We start from the raw sequence: 16,169 nt of genomic DNA, 5'->3' as shown, positions 1-16,169 counted from the left end.
TGACCATCGAATATTCCTTAAAATAACGAGAGGGTCTTAAACTGTGTCAAATTAAAAGATTTAGCAAAACATGTCATCCGTATTACACGCTTCAATTACAGAAAGGGTCGTCATATTAAAAGCGAGGGATGAATGGGGTGACGCCGCACGTGTCGCCTGGGGGAGGCCTAAATATGTTTTGATATGATAAATAATACAGAAAGAAAACGTATTGTTGTCTAATTGGTTTTGGAAACTTATTGACACGTCGTTTGTATCTGTTACAAAAGTATTTCTCAACAATTATGTTATTCTCAACAATTTTGTAAATATTTGTGAGATGAACATAGATGTTTGCTCTGTGTATTTATTTCAAAATTATATATATATATCGATGTTTGTCAACCATCTGGTAACTGGTTTCCATAACACAAGCGAAAGCTTAGTATGGGGTCAGATCGTGCCGTGTGTGAACATGTCCTGAAATATTTATTTATTTTTGAGAGCCATTTGTACTTTTTCAATTCGTCACTTAAATCTAAATTAAATGCAGGACTTCTGCCTTAGAAGCGTCAGGCACGAGTTAATCGTGTAATACTATTTAAACATAATAAAAAAAGCTTATTTTATATATCTAGTAGATAAAATGATCGAAGAGGATATTGAATTAAATGTCGGGCGTCACGGTGATTTTCTGCATAAGCGACGCTAAAGCGATAATATGATTTTGATTAAACGAAACCGAAGCACACCGAAGTTAATTCGACAACTTACGCTCTGTCCACCCCATTATTATAATATAAGAAAGAGAATAGCACTATAAATTGAACTGCTATTGGAATTGTTATTGTATGACTGTGTGTATGACATATTTTATTTGTCATACTATTTTTTAAAGTGAAACTTTTATTACATCGTCTCAAACTTTTTGGTCTGTGTAGCGCATGTCGCGTGACGTACGATAATTATCGTACAAATACTATAATTATCGTAAGTTTCACTTTTACCGTGTTTTCATAAAACCACACAACATTTTTTTTATTTTAATTTATTCCTCACTAGCTTACCGCCCGCGTATTCAAAGAAAAATCCACATAGTTCCCGTTCCTTTGGGATTTCCGATATAAAACCTATCCTATGTGTTAATCCAAGTTACCTGCTATATGTGTACTAAATTTCATTGTAATCGGTTTAGTAGTATTTGCGTGAAAGAGTAACAAACACACTCACATCCTCACAAACTTTCGCATTTATTATATTAGTAGGATAGGATAGGATATATTTTACTGATTTACTGTAAAATATTGTAATTATTAGTACACTTGCTCAAGTTAAGCTGTCTATCTAATTGTCCGTATTTATGCAAAATGGAACCACTCGACAAATTTGCATTTTTACGTTTCTTGAAGAATACTCATTTAAAAGTGGTCTATATTCTTATACAAACAAGAACCACATGATTTTTACCCTGGAAACAAGGTATACAAAAAGCAGAAAGGAACCACCAGCAACAACGAATAATACATATGAAGCAAAACCGAACCACAGCACCACGGGATTGCTTTGTTCAAACAAATAAACGATATTACTATCATGTCATTTTATACAAAACAGATCCGCACATACTTGGTACCATTATACATTACACATATTTCTATTAATAACAATTATTTTTAATACACAAAATGGAACCAGGTTTCTGTGGTATGGTTATGCGTAAAATAAATTCATAATTTAATTGTAATATTTTATTGCAAAATAAAACCACAAGCATTCGGTTCTATCATGCATAAATAAATATTGTAAAACATCCTGAAACCCATCATCGCTATACGGTACCAAATGCCTTGACTTGTGCACAATGCAGAATGCTTCTCATCTTTAAACAACGTATTTCATTACGACATAAATAGCTCAAAGTGCAAAACTCCAATTTTTAAAGTAAAACGTCGAACATCAGCTGTCAATATAGGTGACATTCAGCGAAGTATTTCGAATACGTGACGGCCGTTTCTTTTCTCCGCGAAGAAAGTTCTATTGTTTTTGTTAATTACCTACCTTTAAAATTAAATGTGAAAATGTTTAGTTTAGTAATAAATAAATAAGGAAGCAATTGGTTAGAAAAGCATTGGAGACGAACACCGAAGATAATAATGAAGATACAACGGGTAAGTAGTTTTATTTAATGCATTTAAGTACTTATTGAATCTATGAGATGCAGGTATGTACGCTTTATCCACTTTTGATTCATTCCCGATTGTGGAGTGATTTTAAAAAGATAGTTCATTAATTAGTAAGTACAAGAGGAATCCTGTGTGGATTTACGTATTTTAACGACACTGTTGTTGTTCACGAAGGCGAGTCGAATTATTAAGAGTCATTTTGTTTCGATTCATCTGCCATTGTGAGATGAAACTACTAAACCCTGTTTTAAAAACAACTGTCGATGATCTAGGTACCTAAGTACTATTTTGGTAAAATACGTTTAGATTCAGATTCAGTACAGTACATTCAGCGCATATAATTATTTGTTTGATTTTAAAAGTCGCGCTGCCACTGTTTTGACCGGAACAAGGCCCTAGCCCGCGAAATTGAAAATTTTAACAAGTTTATTTAATTTTTTGCTAGATTTGGTCACTGTTGCGTGTGATTTTTAGGGTTCCGTACCCAAAAGGTAAAACGAGACCCTATTACTAAGACTCCGCTGTCCGTCTGTCTGTCTGTCCCTCTGTCTCATGAACTGTGATAGTTAGACAGTCGAAATTTTCATAGATGATGTATTTCTGATGCCGCTGTAACAACAAATACTAAAAAAACAGAATAAAATAAATATTTAAGAGGCTCCCATACAATAAACCGTGATTTTTTTGCCGTTTTTATAGATAATGGTACGGAACTCTTCGTTGCGCGAGTCCGACTCGCACTTAGCCAGTTTTTTGTACATGGTGCATGTACCTACAACATACTTAGTCGTCTAGTAGGGACACGGCTTTATAAGAACTAATAATATTTTGCTGTCGCCATATTATATCTACGTATAAAAGCCACGCGGCTTTATTGTTTTGATTTAAAGCTTTTTTCTTTTTATTCCAGAAGATAACGAAGATGCTTATACGTCGATGCCTCTGGAGAAGCTTTCTTCGCCTTCAAGCGATATTCAGGCCATATTACATCTCATTCCACAATATGCACAATGTTTTTATAACAATCTTATTAGTGATGATGCAATAGAAGACCACATAGATGGACTAGACACGGTGGATTTCGAAATCCAATTTGATGATAACGTCGAATAATCGTCCTCTATATGTATTATTTTATATATCTTTTTAATTAAAGCTTTATTACGATATTATAAATACATAGTTTCATTTATATCATTAAATCCCTGGGTTGTGGTTCTTTTTTGTATAAGAGAAAACCTATCAATTGATAAATGTTAAAAGGAACCACATGCACATTTTCTTAATTATCTAGAAAGTTTAAGAGTATTCAGAGCAAATTTATATACACATACTTAAATAAGTAATTTATCAATGAATTTAAATAAAATAAATATTAATTTTACTTCATCTAACAGAGCTGCAAATGTTTTTGTAAATCCTTTGATATCTCAGAAGTGCGTGTTTGCTGGGTGGTTCCTTTTTGCTTAAATACGGACAATTTAAACACTATTAATTACGGGCATGTATCTTTCAGCAAGGCCTATACAAAAAGGTATAATACGAATAAAAAGGAATAAAAATACGGATTCGAATCAAATATATTTATTACTATAATTATAAAGTATCATGTTTATCAGCTTGTTTCTGAGCTGTTTGCTTATCAGCTTGTTTCTGAGCTGTTTGTTTATCAGCTTGTTTCTGAGCTGTTTGCTTATCAGCTTGTTTCTGAGCTGTTTGCTTATCAGCTTGTTTCTGAGCTGTTTGCTTATCAGCTTGTTTCTGAGCTGTTTGTTTATCAGCTGTATTATGAGCTGTTTGTTTATCAGCTTGTTTTAGAGCTGTTTTTTGTCGATGTCAGGAAGCTTCTTTAAGTTTTCCGTTCTCGTTTGCCTTGGTGATTCTCTCCATAACTTCGTGATTGTATGTTGAATGCAGCATGAGACCTAATACTCCAGCTCTGTAAATAAAAAAAAGAATTAAATAAAACTCTCATGAAACCGGTGTACATACATAAAAAATATACCGGACGAATTGAAAACATCCTCTTTTTTTGAAATCGGATAATTAATAATCTTAATTTGATAGGCGAAGCACGAAAAATAATTTGTTTACCAATTTGAATATTTTAAAGACACTAAATCGAATTATCTTGGGCAGTTATTTTAGAATACAAAATAATTTTAAATAATTATTTGGAAAAAGTAGAATTTTGGACGACAAAATTTTGGACGACAATAAACAAAGAAAGCTTGTGTCATTCTTACTGATCTAAAGTTAATACTTAATAGTTTACAAAATCTCCATTTATACATTTTTCTTAGAAATTGCGAAACGTTTTCATTAATACTACTTGATCTTATAAACTTTCGTAGTAGTGAAGTCCCATGTCCCCTAGTGGGGTAAGGGGCAGATGCATTATACATCTGTTTCACTGATCGATTTTCTTTAGGGACAAGTAGGTGATCAGCCTTCTGTGTCTTACCAGACCGAGATTTTTTTTTTCTTCGTCTCCACCGGGAATCGAACCCAGGACCCCTCAGTGCTACGCTCACGCGTCAACCACTGTACCAAGGAAGTGGTCAAACTTTCGTAGTAATACATAAAAAAATTATTGTTTGTTTATTAATACAAATGGCCAAAAAATGAAGTTTTAAAGTTAATGTCTCGTTGTTTCCCTTGTTCCCAATTAACTTCATTTACTAAATCTACCCAATTTATTAAAGATCTTTATCGTCTCTACTTGCCTGGAAGCCATAGCCAACCGTATACTCCTCTCTTGTTCCACTAGTTCATCTATCCTGAGCCACTGCCTGACCCTCTCCATATCAATTTCGGCCCTGCGCAATTTCTCCCATTGGTAATGCTTCAAGCAGGATTTCTTTGGCGCTCTACAAAACTCGCCGGTTAACTCAAACACATTCTTCACTAGGGGACAACCGCATACATCTGTGTCGCTCACTTTCGGGTCTTTGAAGTGTTCGGGACACATTACCTGATAAAAATAATATATATTATAGATGGAAACGGCTTGAAGGACCAAAAAATGTTTATAGACGGAACTACGATTGACACAAAATAATAAAATGCTTGCAATATGTATTTTATACACAAAAACAATGACATAAACATAATAATTAACACCAAACAGTTAACTAATAATCATTTCTGCGTAATTACTAGACAGTCCACATCAAATGCACCAATCTACGAATATTTGTAATTCGAAAAGTGTATGAAAATTTCCAAAACTACATTTTGACAAATTATTCATGCAAGATGAAGACTAAAACATAATTTACGTGGTCTGTAAGCACATCTTTACAATCGTCTCAATCTACACCAAAAAGTATTTTTAGTAACAATGAAGATGTTAACTTTTTAAAGAATACAATCTATAACGCATTTTAATACTACACAGCGAAATGGCTCTGTAGCCGAGGTCGCCTATTGTGCAATTCATCTTTATTTTATTTTATGTTATTTCTTTATTTTGGTGCGTAGAATAAAGCATTCATTCAAAAATAATTAAATATCTCTAATATATATAAATCTCGTGTCACAATGTTTGTCCTCAATGGACTCCTAAACCACTTAACCGATTATAATTAAATTCGCACACCATGTGCAGTTCGATCCAACTTGAGAGATAGGATAGTTTAAATCTCAAATCGTTTTAGAGAAAGCGGGCGAAGCCGCGGGCGGTAAGCTAGTTGAACAATAAATATTTGTATAATACTATAAACTTACCCTCAACCGCTTGCAGTACGTCCCATTAGCGCTATTATAATAGTCACAGAACATGCTCTGTCCGTCTATTCTTGTACGATGTCGGCTCCCGAACGACGCCTGAGCCTCGTACTTTATAAAGCACTTCTCCATGTGTTTCACCGCAGTACGAGAATGGATCTCGTGCCCGCATGTTATACAGTACATGGACGTTTCGTCGTCCGCTTCCTGTAGAAAAAATAGGTTAAGAAAATACACGAAATGTGTTTAAGTGTACTAAATCTATACTAATATTATAAAGCTGAAAAGTTTGTTTGTTTGTTTGAACGCGCTAATCTCAGAAACTACTGGTCCGATTTGAAAAATTATTTCAGTGATAGCCCATTTATCGAGGAAGGCTATAACAGGAGCGTAGCACTGCGGGTAAAACGGCGGGGCACAGCTAGTATTCTATAGGTTTTAATATTTTCCATATATTTTCATAATATAGATTATTGTCTTATGACAATATTATACTATACATACTATACAATATTATAATAATTATTACAGTAAACAAAGACCCCACAATTCTAATATCTTTAAATTTATGCAACTACCCGCAATCTACGCCAATTAATACTATTATAGTGTTTGCTTGGAAGAGATCACTAATAAGTTATAAGGCCACCAAATAAGCTGTACTCTATCTTTTTCTTTAGTAATTGTAAGGTTATTTTTTACAACTTTAATTAGTGTTAAATAAATAAATAGATTCTGGATCGTGTACCTTTTCCTCGCTATGCTGTATAGTAGCGTGCTTGGCCCGCTCCAGCAGCGCATCCAGCTCCGTGTGCTGTTTGTCCAGCGCCCTCAGCGCTGCCTGCGCTTTGGCCAGCCCGCTGCGGACCACTTCCAGCGCTTTGCGGTTGTGCTGCTCCGCTACGCAGGTCGACAGCGACCACTCTTGGATACGCTGCGGTAGCACCTGTTGCAATTATAACTGTGATTAATAAATAATAAACACTCTATTGCACAATGCACATAGCATAACAATTTACAAAAAAAAAATACTAATGTATGTAATAATAATTTGTGCGGCCCTATCAATTAGAAGCAATTTCTTCCAGGCAACCTCAGAAGAAACAATAACTATTGGTAATAATTTTGAACAATTTATTACTTTCGGAGTTGAAAGAATTATTGTGCATGATACAGAACAAAATAATCCCAAGTTCAAATAGTAGAATGTAGCTTGTTGTTGCTATTGCAGAATAAATGCTTTTGTAGTTGTTATATGAGAAGAATTCTCACTCGTGATATCTTTACTGGTTTGTTTTACTGTAGTCTGGTTTACAGCGTGGAGGGTCATACCTGGTATATCCTGGGGGTCTCACCTGGTATATCCTGGGGGTCTCACCTGGTATATCCTGGGGGTCTCACCTGGTATATCCTGGGGGTCTCACCTGGTATATCCTGGCGGTGGCGAGGCGCATGCCGCACTGCGCGGAGCAGTACTTGCTGGCGAAGTGCGCGGCGCGCGTGCACTGCGGCCCGTGGCACTGGCGCGGCGCCGCCGTCTGCAGGTGCGCTATCGACTCCTCCGGCTCGTACGGCTCCCGCTCGTGGTGCTTCTTCTTTGTGCGGTTACTGCTGTGAGTGAAACATCATGTAACGTTACTCATTAAGTAGTACCATTATGTAGCTAAAAAAACTTGGGATGTGTCAAGGAATATAGAAATACGAGCATGCATGGCTTACAACTATAGCAAACAGTGTTCTTACAACTTTGGTCTTCCGTCTAGCCGCTCTTCATAACGCACGATAAGGAACTTCGTTCTTATAGACGATATCAAAGTTACACTAAATTAATGAAAAAAACCTTTCAACTTCAAACTAAGCTGCGCTTCATGTTAAACAAAAAAATTTAGAAAATTTAAAAATGCTACTTAATATGCTTTAGACCGCCTCCTCGTTAACACATGAGCATAGAACCGAGGGGTCCTGGGTTCGATTTCCTGTGAAGACGAAAAAAAAAATGTCTAGGTCTGGCAGGACACAGAAGGCTGATCAGTGATCACCTACTTGCCCCTAATGAAAATCAATCAGTAAAACAGATGTATAATCCATCTGCCCCTTAAATTATTAAAAATCTTACCTGGACACTCTCAAACTCTTCTTGTTCTTCACACATAATCTCTGTTTGCATTTCAATTTCAGTTTATTGTTCCCACCATATTTGTACATGTCTTCACATGCGTCACAACTATAAAATAATACATAACATTATACACAGGAGTTTTTTGTTTCCATAATTATTAAACAACATATGATAACTTCACTATCACTACATAGTATAAAACAATATCGCTTTCTGTCCCTACATCCCTATGTATGCATAAATCTTTAAAACTTTGCAGTGGACTTTGATGCAGTTTTATCTATAAGCAATTAACTATGAAAATTTCTTAAAGAGTTCTCATTAAACTATTCAATGTAACAAAATAAAATACCTTATTCGCTATATAAATGACTAAAGTATTTATAGAAATCTGCCTTGTCTCTTGGAAAATACTTACTGTCCACAATCAGTGACTTGTAAGCAGCCAGCGCAGTCCCCACACCCATCCTTAGCTGGTCTCTTGGACGATTTGTTTTCTGAATGTTCTTTCTCTTTCTTCTTCTTCCTGTCATCTCGACCTTTGAACAATATTTCTTACAAAATAGATAGGAATATGGCTTTATGTAAGGTTTTTTTGGTGCGTTATTGAGACATTTTATTATAAATAGCAGTATTACTTTAATAATAGCAGTAAGTAGTATATATTATTTTATTAGTACCAAAAATTCTTATAGTGTTAATGAATACTTGAATGATAATAACATTAATGTATGAGTTTTAATATAATTTAACCCATTGAGCCCCGAGTGGCCCGATCAGACCACGACACAATAGATTTTCTATTGTGTCTGTGATTCCGGGGGCTGAGTTAGTAATTGTAATTTTGTATTTATTGCACGCCTCATAAGCGAAGCGTTGAGGTGGGTACTACTGTCACTTCGCGCAAAACATCTGATTTTTTCAAACTTAAAATGTCTTTATGTATCATACATTGCACTTGTAAGATAATACATACACACACATATTAAGAAAAAACACTATTTTTAACATTCATGATATTTTTGATGTCATTTTTGTTATTTAAACTAGTAAAAAACAGTTTAAAAAAGTTCTGTCTTGGACGTCCGTGTGTCTGTATGTGCGGAGGATTTTCTTGTTAACACGATAGCAACCGAAATACTTTACTAATCGAGTCTTTTTTTTTCTCTTACGCTTGAGTATGCTCAGGAATAGAATCCTTTCATTTTTCAGGGTCTGATTCGATGTGGTTTAATTGTTATTAAATAAACAAAAAAAAAATATCGACTGTTCTCCATATATTTAGTATATCTATTTAAATATTCTTTTTTTTTTATATTTATAGTGTACTCAAAATTCACCATTATAAACTCGATTCTTTATACTATAAGCCAAGGTTTAAAAAAATAAGTTGGTAGTCAGTCCCTTAAACCTGCGCAGTTTCACATCTAGGTGGGGCCACAAGAAAAATAGCTCAATTATTATGGTACCGCTTTCTTTACTTTTCCAACTGTTTTGAGACAGTACAAGAGCATTGGCACATGAGAACAAGTGTATCTACATACTTATATTATATACACCTTTATAAATAATCAATTTTATTGTAAAGGATGAGATTATGAGGCGTGCACTTTTGGATTTTCCAAACTTTTTTGTAATTTATTGTCGTTTTTCTCTGTTGTTGATTGAATGTATTTGTACCCATATTATTGATTATTTAATTTGTAATTTCAAAAAATTTTGCATGCCATTTACAATGGCAGTATATGTGATATAAATATTGTATATTAACACCTTTGTATGACCATATACAAGCAAAATAAACAAATTTGATTTGAAAAGACTTTCAATAACTTTAATATAAAAAAGTAGTGAGAAAATTATAATTTCAAATATTGTGAATGTCACCTTTTTTATTGAGAAAATTGTACTTACCAGAATCACCTTCATTTTCCCTCTTTTGTGGTCTAAACCTTGTTTTTAAGCTTGGATCTTCTTCCCGACAACGATCACAGAAATAATTCTTTATGTACTTTGCCTCTCTTTCTGAGATATTTATGCAATCTCCGTGATACCATTCCTCGCAAGCATCACATGCTCTAAAACAAAATTATATTTATAGTAAACATTTTTTACAAGTAGGTATGATTATAAATTTTACATATGAATACACCTCAAAAAACATTATTGTTTCTATATTTGAATATTCATGTAATATCTTAAAAGACAATTATACGCACATCATAAACCGAGAACTGTCTGACGAACGGCATATGCAATATGCCTGACCAGCTTGGTTGAGTAAAGTTGTGATCTTCGACTGTCGTTCTGGTAGATCAAACTGTTTTGCTATATCAGCTTTCTGTAAATTAAAAGCATTTTATAATTAATGTAACTGTGCAAATACCTTATACATCACTCAAAAGCTTTGGTCTCGAGTAAAATTAAAGAGAATATTATGTCTAATGCTTACACTTTGTTTGTACTTTTTATCACTCATCGTGAATTCAACGCAAAGAACTAATTTACAGAATATATTTTGACTAATAGAACATTTTTAAAGGTTTTATTAATTATAATACAACACAAATATTTTACGAGTGATATATATGTTGAAAGTTCCATACGGCATACTGTCAGTTGACACTTGACACAAGCCATTGCATACAGATGACAGATGACACCACAGAGTAATATGATGATACAGATGTTTAAAATTAAAGTTATATAATAAATTCGCCATACACGTAACGATCAATATAAATTTAAAGAGCAAAATAAAAGTACAGGTAGTTTTCCAATTACAGCACTAGAGCGCATTATGCGGCATAATGCTTAACGTTGAATGTTTCAACGACAGCAACGCTTCGCACAATCGAGCACTCTTAAAAGTAATGCGCGTGATGCGTAAGTACAATCGATGCCAACTCAGTGACAGAATTTTAATTTTTCCCCTTTAAATTCGGCATTGTGCGCCACTGAGTCGATTTATGCTCTATTATGCTCTGTAATTGGAAAACACGGTTTGTTTCCTTTCCATTTAGGGTTAAAAGTCTACGTTGGCAGCACTGACATATTATATGGTACCACGTGGTACCATAGTTCATGCGTTTGCTTTGACCAATGGTGTCGCGTTTTATATTATTTGAATTTCCCAGACTTTTTTAGGACTTTTTGGAAATTAATTTCTCAATGAATGTTAAATTATATCAAAAAATATTAACAGGAGCTTCACTAAGAAGTAATAAAGTTTATTAAAAAAATATTTGAGACTAATTCGAGTTTCATGCTTATTCCCTATTAAAATTAAATTTACCATGTACTCAACGATCACCAGACAGACATTTTCGACTTTTTTCGATTTTTCATTGACAACTCAACTGTCATTCATTAATCATTTTTCATCACAGTTTCCATAGCAACGATGAATTTGTTTGTGATTGCTAGGTTATTTCATGTTTCGTATTTATTTTTTAACTGTTCGATTATATACGATAGATTACGAGATACATAAATATGGAGAACCCAGATACGCCTCAAATTATTACTCACATAGAACATAATCTTGATCATTCCTTATTCGATTGCAAGTGGATTCCTTGTTCGGCGAAATTTGTTGTTATAGGATCTTTACCTAAAGGAAGTGGTACAATTGAAATATTCGAAATAACATCTGGTGAAATTAAAAAAGTAAAGGAGATAGAACGTCCAAATTCTTATAAGTGCTGTACGTTTGGAGCTAGCAGTGATGTTGAACGACGGCTTGCTACTGGTGACTTCAAGGGTACCTTAGAAATATGGTAATATATTAATTTGTTTCTAATTCATTAGTTAAAGTCACATTTCCTAAAGGACTTGCTTTGTTTCAACAACCTTCTGTAAGTAGCTATTAGATAGCAACCACATTTTTATCCATAAACTAACAAAATTTATTTTATTTTTATACAGGGATCTTGAAAAAAGTTGCCAAGTATACATAACAAAAGAACACTCGGATATAATTAATTCAATAGATGGCATTGGTGGCAATATTGTTAATTGTGGAGCTCCTGAAATTGTGACTGGAAGTCGAGATGGTAAAAAATGTCAACAATATTACACATCATCCTTTAAATTAATCTATGTAGAATGATCAAATTAATTTTGCATTTTAGTATGTTTATTACTGTTAATGTAATTAGTAGAAGGTACAGTGTGAATCTTTTTTCTAAATAGGAACTGTCAAAGTTTGGGATCCTCGGCAAAAGGGTAAGCCAGTTGCCAACATGCAACCAGCAAAAGGGGAGACAAAAAGAGATTGTTGGGCTGTGGCATTTGGTAACTCATTCAATGATGCAGAAAGAATTGTTACGGCTGGTTATGATAATGGTGATTTGAAAATGTTTGACCTGCGCACAATGTCTTTGAGATGGGAATGCAATTTAAGAAATGGGGTTAGTTCTATGTAAAGACCTATGTTAATTGATTAAGCATTCTATGCAAATATTAAATTATATATTTCAACTATTTAAAAGTTCAAAGCTTCTGAAGAGATCTAGTTTTGAGTTTTAAACAAATATTATTTACTTTTTACTTGCATGTTTATAAGAATCTTTATTAACTTATACAAAATGTCTTTCAATATTAAAATGAAATAGATAATTGTATAATATCAGTCATTAAAATTTTCTAAAGGTATGCTGTGCAGAATTTGATCGTAAGGACATTCCAATGAACAAATTAGTAGCAACTACCTTGGAAGGGAAGTTTCACGTGTTTGATGTTAGAACACAGAATCCTACTAAAGGTTTTGCACAGGTAGGTTTATAATTAACTAGGTTTCCGCCCGCGGCTTCGCCCGCGCAGTCAATGAAAAACCCGCATAGTACCCGTTCCCGTGGGATTTCCGGGATTGCGTTATTTTCCCGGGATAAAAAGTCGCCTATGTCCTTTCTCGGGTATCAAAATATCTCCATACCAAATTTGATTCAGTAGTTTAGGCGTGATTGAGTAACAGACAGACAGACAGAGTTACTTTCGCATTTATAATATTAGTATGGATTAGGTGCCCCAGCTAGGGTTGCCAACTTTTATTAGAAGAAATAGAGTATATCTGATTTCAAAGGAGGTAAATAAAGAGTACGGACTTACAAAAAAGAGTATCATTTATTTAATATTTTTAAAAATGTAATTTTTTGTACTTTTTGCAGTACCTACCCAACAATTTTTCATTATTTTTAAATGAATTATATGAATCCAAACATTCCAAATCTAAATTTATATATATCAAGAGCTCATTTTTAATTAATTTTAATGAAGCTCGGTTTCTCTCTTCCCGCTACTTCACATTCATGACCGAAAAGACTCTTTCAGTCATGAATGTGACAATTGTATAAAATAGAGTATTTTAGCATACTCTATTAGTGTTGTAGATTATAGAGTACGCCTACATGATATAGAGTACAATACTCTATTTTAGAGTACGGTTGGCAACCCTAGCCCCAGCAGACATTGTTCTGCTCTATTGCCCCATTTTCGTGTTTTCTCTCTAAGCTATAAACTAAGTTTTATTTATTTTTAGTCGCAATAATAGTATTAAATGAATTTCTAGGTGCTTGATAATACTATCAAGAGTGGTACAATATGGGTGGCTCGACATTTACCACAAAATCGTGACTTGTTTATCACTTGTGCTGGCAATGGACATGTTTCATTGTGGAAGTAGTAAGTATTGACTTCAAATTAATAATACATAAACGTAAGGTATTATAAATGCAAGTTTGTGAGGAGGGATGGATGTATGTTTGCTATTCTCCAACGAAAAAAATACTGGACCGATTTAGATGAAACTTTACAGTACCTAATTGAGCTATAGAAATTTAATTTTGTCACTGTTAAATATATTAATATTTCATTTGATAACTACATAATATTATTACAAACGCGTGGCGTCGTGAGTTTGCAAGCGCTCGTAATTTAGCATTATGATGAGTAAATATAACACACTAGAGGTCCGCCCCGGCTTCGCCCGTGGTACATATTTCGCAATAAAAGGTAGCCTATGTCCTTTCTCGGGTATCAAAATATATCCATACCAAATTTCATGCAAATTGGTTCAGTAGTTTAGGCGTGATTGAGTAACAGACAGACAGACAGACAGAGTTACTTTCGCATTTATAATATTAGTATGGATTAGTATGGATTGTAGAAGTTTTTTTTTTTTTTCAAGTTGCGTCATTTATTTATTAATATTAATAATATTTTAGTGAATATCCAGAGCAACGCTACCACGTCGATTCTCAAGGCGTGGCTATCGGAGTTCCCGGTAAATTGAATCGCTTACAACGCATGGTGATCAGCTCTCAGCCGATAAACGCTTGGGATTGGAACAGGGATCACTTCGGTCTGGCTGTAGCTACGGCGTATGACCAGTATGTTAGGGTTTTAGTCACTACGAAGCTGAATTTACATTAAATTTTTTTTTTTTGACAATTGAGATGGATAAGTTAATAAAATATAATTGAGACCTTCTAAGTGGCCTTGTCGTGAATGCAACAAATAGCATTGCAAAATGACTTCAAAAAATGGATATTGTCGTTAAATTAAAATGCGAATTATGAGAATTACTTATGTTTTTTTAATGCTTACTTTTAAAGTACCTAGGTACAGATACACGAAACTCGTGTCGCTTGTACATTTTAAGAAAATGTTCCTTAAATTATATTTACAGTTTAATTATTTAAGCTATATGACTTATAAGTATATACTATAAAGCTTTGTATTAGAGCACAGAGTGTGTATTTTGTTATCGAAGCAAATAAAACAACATGTCAATTTTCTAACTCAAAAGAGCGTTTTATTGTATCTTAGCACTTATCATAAATAAAATTAAGGCTAGCATTCAGTTCTTATTTTATAACGTCAGAGCAGTTGGTTTGTAGTGGGTTAAGCCCTGGTCAAATAGCCATACTGAGTTTACTTGTAACTTTGTCTTGTTATTCTTCCGTAAAGCGACCAAAGCTTGGGATTATTATTACATACAACTAAGTTTAAATTATTTCATAATCCAAGCCGATACACTTATACGTAAGTGACACTTAGCCCACACTTAACTGATAATGCTAAATATTGAAACGGAAATCTTTAACACATTGAAGCGTAAAACAGACAAAGTATTTCATTATAAGCTAAATGAACACTAAATTGAAGGTAGATTTAATGACAATATATTCTATAACTTCAGGAAAGGTCAATATAATACACTAAGGTACAATGTAATGTTACTATCACTTTGCTTTAACATATTATTATTGTTATTGTATAAGACACGTTATCTATAAGCTAGCAAAGAGATTCAATGTGATCAAAGTGATGTTTCTTAAAAAAAAAACTTGTCAAAATTTCCACAATTTTCAATCTCTTCGCCCAACGTGTAGATAAATAACCGCTAAGGCTAATTGTCCCGTTTGCTCTGATAGTTACGATCCCTTATAAAATTACATCATTGCAGAATTAACACAACATGAAAAATACAAAAAATTATATAAGTGACTACCCATACAGATTATATAACGGCCAAAAATGAAGCCTTACCGAATGATCTCTATATTAACTGCCGACTATAGCTAGTGGATTCAAATTGTACAAAAACTAATTGTTTCCAATTTTGTAAACTATTACCGTCTACCCACTATAAACTTACAATAATTTACAATTTTTAACTAGGGCATGTATTAACGCAAATCAAACTGTAAATCTGAAATTGAGATCCAAATAAATTATTATAAAAGACTAATTAATTAGCGAATTATAAATTTCAAAATGATATAGGCACTATTCTTCAAGTTTAACAATAATGAGAACTGCTAATGCATTATTATAGGTATTTCTCAACTCATTTATTGAGAAATTATACCTGTAATATATACAGAAATTATTAAAATCATGTATGATAAAGAATATATACTCATCATCACAGTCCAGTGCTATGAATTTGTCAAAATTACAATGCATGTTTATTCGAGGCTGCTTTTTTTAATTATAAAAATATATAACCTCTTTAGAACTCCTTCCGCTTTATGGGAATCATTCTTATACATACATATTTCACACCATAGACCATTTCATCATTATGTATTTGTAATTGAATCATTGACACAAAAATAAACATTTAACGCACAGACATATATTTTTATTGCATG

General features: G+C 33.5%; 2 protein-coding genes across 3 annotated transcripts; one reads left to right on the top strand and one right to left on the bottom strand.

The window, feature by feature from the left end:
* Positions 1–3,730: 3,730 nt before the first annotated feature.
* LOC123699736 (CXXC-type zinc finger protein 1-like) lies at positions 3,731–10,606 on the bottom strand. Of its 2 annotated transcripts, none has more exons than XM_045646749.1 (10): positions 10,463–10,606; positions 10,230–10,351; positions 9,925–10,088; positions 8,429–8,549; positions 8,008–8,115; positions 7,316–7,502; positions 6,640–6,837; positions 5,892–6,098; positions 4,889–5,136; positions 3,731–4,101 (listed from the first exon to the last, which is right to left on the bottom strand). In XM_045646749.1, exons 1-10 carry the CDS (start codon positions 10,487–10,489, stop codon positions 3,999–4,001), a joined length of 1,485 nt encoding a protein of 494 aa, XP_045502705.1. In that variant the 5' UTR covers positions 10,490–10,606; the 3' UTR covers positions 3,731–3,998. The 2 variants fall into 2 exon arrangements, with proteins under 2 accessions (XP_045502705.1, XP_045502706.1); XM_045646750.1 differs by having other exon boundaries at positions 7,316–7,499.
* Positions 10,607–11,410: 804 nt separating this feature from the next.
* On the top strand, positions 11,411–14,817 carry LOC123699738 (dynein axonemal assembly factor 10). Its single transcript, XM_045646753.1, has 6 exons — positions 11,411–11,789; positions 11,938–12,065; positions 12,205–12,422; positions 12,664–12,786; positions 13,580–13,692; positions 14,235–14,817. Exons 1-6 carry the CDS (start codon positions 11,506–11,508, stop codon positions 14,440–14,442), a joined length of 1,074 nt encoding a protein of 357 aa, XP_045502709.1. The 5' UTR covers positions 11,411–11,505; the 3' UTR covers positions 14,443–14,817.
* Positions 14,818–16,169: the final 1,352 nt, after the last annotated feature.

Source organism: Colias croceus, chromosome 18, assembly GCF_905220415.1.
Source record: "Colias croceus chromosome 18, ilColCroc2.1".
NCBI classification, from domain to species: domain Eukaryota; kingdom Metazoa; phylum Arthropoda; class Insecta; order Lepidoptera; family Pieridae; genus Colias; species Colias croceus.
Note: the sequence above shows the minus strand (reverse complement) of the source record. Positions and strands in the feature narration are given on the sequence as shown.